At 36.7% G+C, this 6,382-nt stretch overlaps 1 protein-coding gene across 6 annotated transcripts; it reads right to left on the bottom strand.

Moving 5' to 3' along the window:
* Positions 1–2,695: 2,695 nt before the first annotated feature.
* LOC142555020 (uncharacterized) lies at positions 2,696–6,162 on the bottom strand. Of its 6 annotated transcripts, XR_012822307.1 has the most exons (4): positions 5,711–6,162; positions 3,963–5,006; positions 3,710–3,780; positions 2,699–3,148 (listed from the first exon to the last, which is right to left on the bottom strand). XR_012822307.1 is itself a non-coding variant. In XM_075665651.1 (2 exons), the coding sequence occupies exons 1-2, from the start codon at positions 5,811–5,813 to the stop codon at positions 4,225–4,227; spliced, it is 885 nt and encodes a 294-aa protein (XP_075521766.1). In that variant the 5' UTR covers positions 5,814–6,162; the 3' UTR covers positions 3,159–4,224. The 6 variants fall into 6 exon arrangements, 3 of the variants coding, with proteins under 3 accessions (XP_075521766.1, XP_075521769.1, XP_075521767.1); XR_012822305.1 differs by having other exon boundaries at positions 2,696–3,148; positions 3,710–5,006; XR_012822306.1 differs by lacking the exon at positions 2,699–3,148 and having other exon boundaries at positions 3,159–3,780.
* Positions 6,163–6,382: the final 220 nt, after the last annotated feature.

The following is a 6,382-nucleotide window of genomic DNA, read 5'->3' on the forward strand; positions in this document are numbered from 1 at the left end:
AAAGCGTTTAATTCCCGAATTAACTCAAACTTTAACATTTTAATCCCAAACTTTTATCATGAACTTTTCATACCTAAATTACTCTCGTGACCCATGAATCGACCCACGTGGACCATTGTTCGATTCCTCAACCATTCACCTCAAAAACACGAACCCTAACTAGTTTCCGTTCGAGCCATATTATGTTTTCTTCGAGCCAACCCTGACCAAACCACCTAGGGACCCTACTGACCTATCACTGACTCGTTAAACCAGCACCTAGCCCACGCTGCAGCCACCTGCCCGAGACTTGAGCCGCACAAGTTCCTTCCTTGTGCGTCTAGGACTCTACAATCGACGAGGACCCTTCTACCCGAGCCCTCACCCTCCTGACCCTCAATGGACCCTGTTCCAACCCTTGCCCTCAAGCCTAAGCCAGCGCCGACCCCCTCGCGCGCCTGCACATCCATAGGAAGAGCCCTACCCCGACGGGGCTCTTCCTCGGTTGTTGTCCAAGAGTGCAGGTCGTGCTAGGACTCTTCTTAAGTCCATGCCACGAACAGAACGAGCCCTAGTTGCACACTTATATCAGCTGGAAGCCGTGGCCATCAAGGAAGCCATGCTCGAACCCTAACACATGCAAATTCATAATTTTCGTGCAAGCTCCCTCCCAAACCATGCAGCCCTTGTCTAAGCTTACATGGACCCTTAGCACAATGGAAAAACGTCCTCCTAAGTGTCCTACCACGGCAGCCCCTTCATGCAATAATAACATAGGTTTTGGATCATGAAATCGTAAGTTCTTGACATGACGTGGCATAAAAAAGAAAATAATTGCAAGGCAAACATATTTTTCATGCAAACATAATTCACACACGTAATATGGTGTGATAGATGAGAAAAAAGAAAGTAAGGCATGCCTTTGCGTTTATTACGCACGAAAACGATTTGACTATGCAAAGAACGACGATGTAGGAGTGTTTGTGAGGGGTGGGGCGTGTGTATAAGGATTTGGAGTAGGGTTTAGGGCCTTTTATTTGTTGAATAAATCATGTGTTTAAGCTTAGGTCCATTAACAAGGTATACTAGGCCCATTAGCTAATATTTTAAATATTTTATTTAGAAAAGATTGTGAAAATATTAGCCGAATTCTCAAAAAGTTCATATTTTCGTCGAAAATCGAATACCGTTAAAATTTACGTCTCGGCGTATAAAATCACTTCAAAACACCATATTTTCAAAAATACCATATAATGTATACCATATTTTAAATAATTAAAATTAATCATTTAATAAAAATATTTTCCCTTTTTCAGCCATTGGTCTCAGTTCCTCGATCGTGTCTCGCATACCTTTAAAACACAGTTTTGTGCATTCTAAAATAAAACTATATTTTAAACATGATAACATGCATATCATAATTAATTCATGCCATTAAAATCATTTAATTAGTAATTTTCTAATTTCCCTAGATTTGCATTCAGTTGGATTACGTCATCGTATTTTGGACCTAACAGCTATAGCTTGTGGTAAAGCAGTAAGCACTAGATCCTAAAGTTATGTTAGGGAGCGGACACCCAGTCCAAGGTTTGTGGTGATCCCTGTCGGCCCAGTACTGCGGTTTAGTTTGATTAAACGATTTATGTGTATGGGCCACTTGCATTGAACAGAACTCTACGCAAAATGATTTACCATTACTATGTCGAGCAAGAAGATATAATTTTATGAAAATTTTATGCAGGAAAGTCGCATTATATGTATTTATATTTATATTATGCTATGTACAAGATATGTTCAAATTGCATATATTTTATTACGTATTACTTGATATTTACGGTTTCTGTATGCTGAGTAATTAGATTCACTAGACTTGACCGATGCAAATGATGTAGTTGAGGAGGCGGGAGGCGGTCACCAGTGAGTAGGCTCATACTAACGACGGTGCAAACCCGAGGACCTTGTAGATTACAAGATTTTATTACGCACATTTTAAAAACAATTTACTCTGATTTTATTGCATTGATTTTGGTGACTAGTTAGTTGAGATTTTATTAGAGTTTTTCAAATTATGGTAGATGTTTTTAAATTAAAGATTTATAGTTTTGGTATTTAAATAATGTAATTTTAACATTAAATTTTATTTTAGTACGAGTAGTGACCGTTATTTATTTTACGAGTGATAGTTATAATAAATTATTTAATAAGAAAAGTTCAACTTTTCCAGTAAATATTAAAATATTACAATTTTAAGAATCGGTTTGACATTCCAACTTTCAAATCTATTGTTATGATGAAAATTCAAAACACTCACTTTTACTGTGATGAGAAATCGGATAACCAAGCTGAAAAATGCTATATATTTTGGTCAAACAAAATCTGCTTTCGGAAGAAATATCGAGAAGAACAAGAAGCAATTTCAGGTATTTGTTGGAAAGAGAAAATGAGAGGGAGACTTTCATTTTTGCGCAGACAGAAATGTGAGAGTAAGAAGTTAGAGCACTTTGGGCATGAAATTGTTCAATACCGCAAATTTGAAGAAAATAAACATGGGAAAACATGAAAATTATATTAACACGTATCAAACTATCAATGTCCAAATAACAGCAAGAAAAAAGAAATAAATTTTTATGGTACATGATCAATATATTAAATAGAAACATCAATTCAAAATTACAAAACAATGGATGCAAAAATCACAGTCCAATCACCAAACACACTCAATGAATTAATACAAATCGCATACTTTATTTACTTCAAGATCCAGTACAATCGCTAGTATCGGCATTTTTTTTCTCGATTATTACACTATTTGAATCATTCTCACATATGCAACACAATGATCAAAATTCATACATGGATAATCCATCTAAGTTACAAAACCATGTGAAGAACATTTGGGAAGGGAGACAAAGTTAACGAGATCAAACTAGTAAAAGTTTTGAAATGCATTGAATCTAGGTAAATAGTTATATGATCTCAATCTTGTAATATCAATTCTATTACAAGACATGGTTGGTGCATATATTCAATGGCGAATCGCATAGCTAATATTTACCAAGTACAGCTCAAAATGTAGCGTAAAATGTTCTATAATATTAGAAAAAATAATTGTGGTCAAGTTGAATCAGATGCATGCATACTGCACCTTCATCAGCATCGTGTTATCTGGCTAAAAAAAATTCAAATAAATAGAAAATGAATTCGACGCAGCAGTTTACAAAATTCAGTTGAAGCCATCATAGGATCCATCATCGAGATACTTAACAAACTCTAGATAGAACAAAAAAACTGCTCAGAGTCGAGAGTTTTGGAAAAGAACATATAATGCTAGGATCCTAAAACCTTAACGCGATGAGCCAACAACAAATCAGAAACTGTAGATCAGATCACTGTCTTAGGACCAAAGACAAGAAATCTTCAACCGTGCCAACAAATTATAGATACGAAAATTTTACAGCTTAATTCCGGATAAAATTTGCAGTGAAGAAAGATAAGCAATATGTGACTTATATGCATGCATACAGCTCAGATAGCATGAGAACAACATGAAAATGTATGAATGAAAGTATGCTACTCTATGAAGGTGATCAAAAGCAAATTTTCTGATTATACTGAATCACTGTATTACACGATGTGTACGGATAACTAGGGTTGGAACAAGTAAACCATAACATATTAAAGAACAAAAAATGTCACCAGAGCAAAATTCAAAAAACTTGAAAGTGAATACCATGCAAGAAGAGGAATAACTCGGGTCTGACAGTGGATGTGGTTGCTGCGGATCATTGACGTGATGGATAACTATAACAAGGAATTTCAAAGGTTTATTTTAGCGAAAGGAAAAAGGGTCGCAGAAAATTATGCATGGAGATTAACAAAAATTAATATGATGGAAGACCAACATGCAACCCCTTTTTGTACTGAGTAATAGTGTTTTTTCTTGAAAGATGTAAGAAATTCACAAAATGTTTTGAAACACCAACCCTCATATGACACTGAATTGACACTGTAGGTACACATTCTGCCCAACTTTTTGCAGTACATGTACTCAGATTAAAATGGGATGTAACTGAATTTGATCCAATTTATAATCTTGTTTTGGCTGGTGGTCTGTGGCCAGAAAACAGCTGTACGAACCAATCAACCCAAACTCCAGTTAATTTTTCTTCATCCCGCAGCATTATACACAACAAATATGGTCTTGGTAGCATCAGAAAGCGACATTGATATTGAGTTTTAACAATATCAAGATCCAGATCCTTCTTTGGATTCCATTTCCTTGACACTGTTCACAATGTCTTGCATCTTCTTCGAAAGAGATTGATTATGTTCCTCAATGTGTTCAAAAATCATTTCCAAATGCCTTTTATAGGTGGCAACTTTCTTTTTCTCAACAGCTAGCTGCCGTGAAAGTTCCCGGATTTTATCATGTTCATTGGGATATTGATCACATATGAGATCTCTACGACCCTTACCAGGTGTTAGTTGATGTGTGTGCTCCTTCACAAATTTTGTGACAACCCATCGACCAGAACTTACTTTCCTAATCAAAATCATTGCTCTGCAACCAACCCGTGTTTCCATTCTTTGCCGTACAACTTTCTCTCGCTTGTCAGGTGTTCTGAAACCTTCCTTGTTGCAAACCAGTGCCCGCCCAATGGCTGATCCATCACGCCTGGATCGAGAAAGCTTGCTCACACGGATGACAAAGCCCTCCCTTGTTGCATATGCATTGTAAAATGCATGTGCTGCTGCCTCGGATTCAAACTCCAGGCCCACATATGGATCAACAGTAGGGCCCGAACAATTTACAGCTTGCAAATCTTCAAATCGATATAATTCCCTTTTGGAGGACTCTTCATCCACCTTAACATCCAGTCCTTGATGGAGCATCCCATCACTAGAACTCCCCACTATAACATTCCCGTTGTCTGTTCTTGTTTCAAAATGAAAAGAACTTCCCAATACCTCACCATTTATCTCACCATCAATGTCAAAATCCATCCACTTCAAGCAATAGCTAGTCCCTGAGTCAAGAAGATCACTTATTTTGACAAGCACGGATTAATCCTTGTTTGAAGTCAGCAAAGTTCACCAATCATAAAAAAAGTTATACAACTCCATTTTTATCAAAAGTTTCAATATTTTGACTCTAAATATAATATAAATTTATATGTAAACTCTCAAGAACCAATACCATATCAATAACAATCAAATCCTTTTCTGCAATAGGAAGAATGGACTAGAATTTCTTATTCTTGCACAACAAAGATTTTGAATCTGGCTTATGCCCAAACCTCCTCTTGACAAAGATGTGCCAGTATAGCACCAACTAGTTAAGTACAATGTAGATGTATGATTACCAGAATTACTTAAATCACAAAATAACAAACGCCTATATTTATATAACAAAGTCTAAGAAACAATATTCATCACATAGAAGCTGGCAAAACTTTACACTCAAAAGTCCCATCATTGCTTCAAAGCACATGCAAATTTTATCTGTTGCATGATTCAAAAACAGAAACATAAAAACGTCTAACGGATTGAAACTGGATATTTGTGCTTTGAAGAGCAAAAAGGTTGCTGCACCGCCCCAGGACGGTGAATCACTTTGAACATAAAGTGAGGTCGCAAATTCAAATCCCAATGGGTATAAAACATAAATGAGTGTGGACAGACAATAACCAAGTCCAGATTAAGGAAGGCGAAGCACCGATAACAGGATTACCCAAGAACACAAAAAAACTGCTGCGTCGGAAATTTTTGTATGATCTTTTGAGGCTAAAAAAGCCTACTCGTTCTGATATTGAAGTGATACTAACTTCATTCATCAAAGGTGGCAATCCAATTAAACTGCTTAAGCATGCTCCATCAGAGAGCCATAATCAACCCGCGTAACATTCTCATAGTGGATAAAGGCATGAATCCTTCAGGCATAAAACCGACAAGATAAAAAAGACAGAAATTGGGAAAAACATACAAATCACACTTGATCTGAACCGTCGAATAGAACAAATACAAAATTGGAGAAGTCAGTACAGGAAGCCTAGACCCGGCGGGTGCGCGACGGCGATGGAGAAATTGGCGTCGTCGCCGCGGACTTCGCAAGTGGGACCGTGAGACGAGCAACTGAGGAAGAGACGGTCATAAACAAACGCAACATTTGGCAACACTATTTGGATTGGAGGGCAGATTTGTCCACTGACAGAATTGTGTGATTGCATGATCTTCCACTAAAAATATAGTGGATGGGTATTTAATTATTACTATCAATTGGGATGAGCATTAGGGAAATTTAGGTAGATAACGTTTCACAGCTGTCATATATAAAAAACTAACATTCACTCTTGAAATATCTATTTTACCCTTATTTTAAATACTTTCAAATCTTTTTTTTTTC

The sequence above is a fragment of the Primulina tabacum genome, chromosome 9 (assembly GCF_025594145.1).
Source record: "Primulina tabacum isolate GXHZ01 chromosome 9, ASM2559414v2, whole genome shotgun sequence".
Classification (NCBI taxonomy): domain Eukaryota; kingdom Viridiplantae; phylum Streptophyta; class Magnoliopsida; order Lamiales; family Gesneriaceae; genus Primulina; species Primulina tabacum.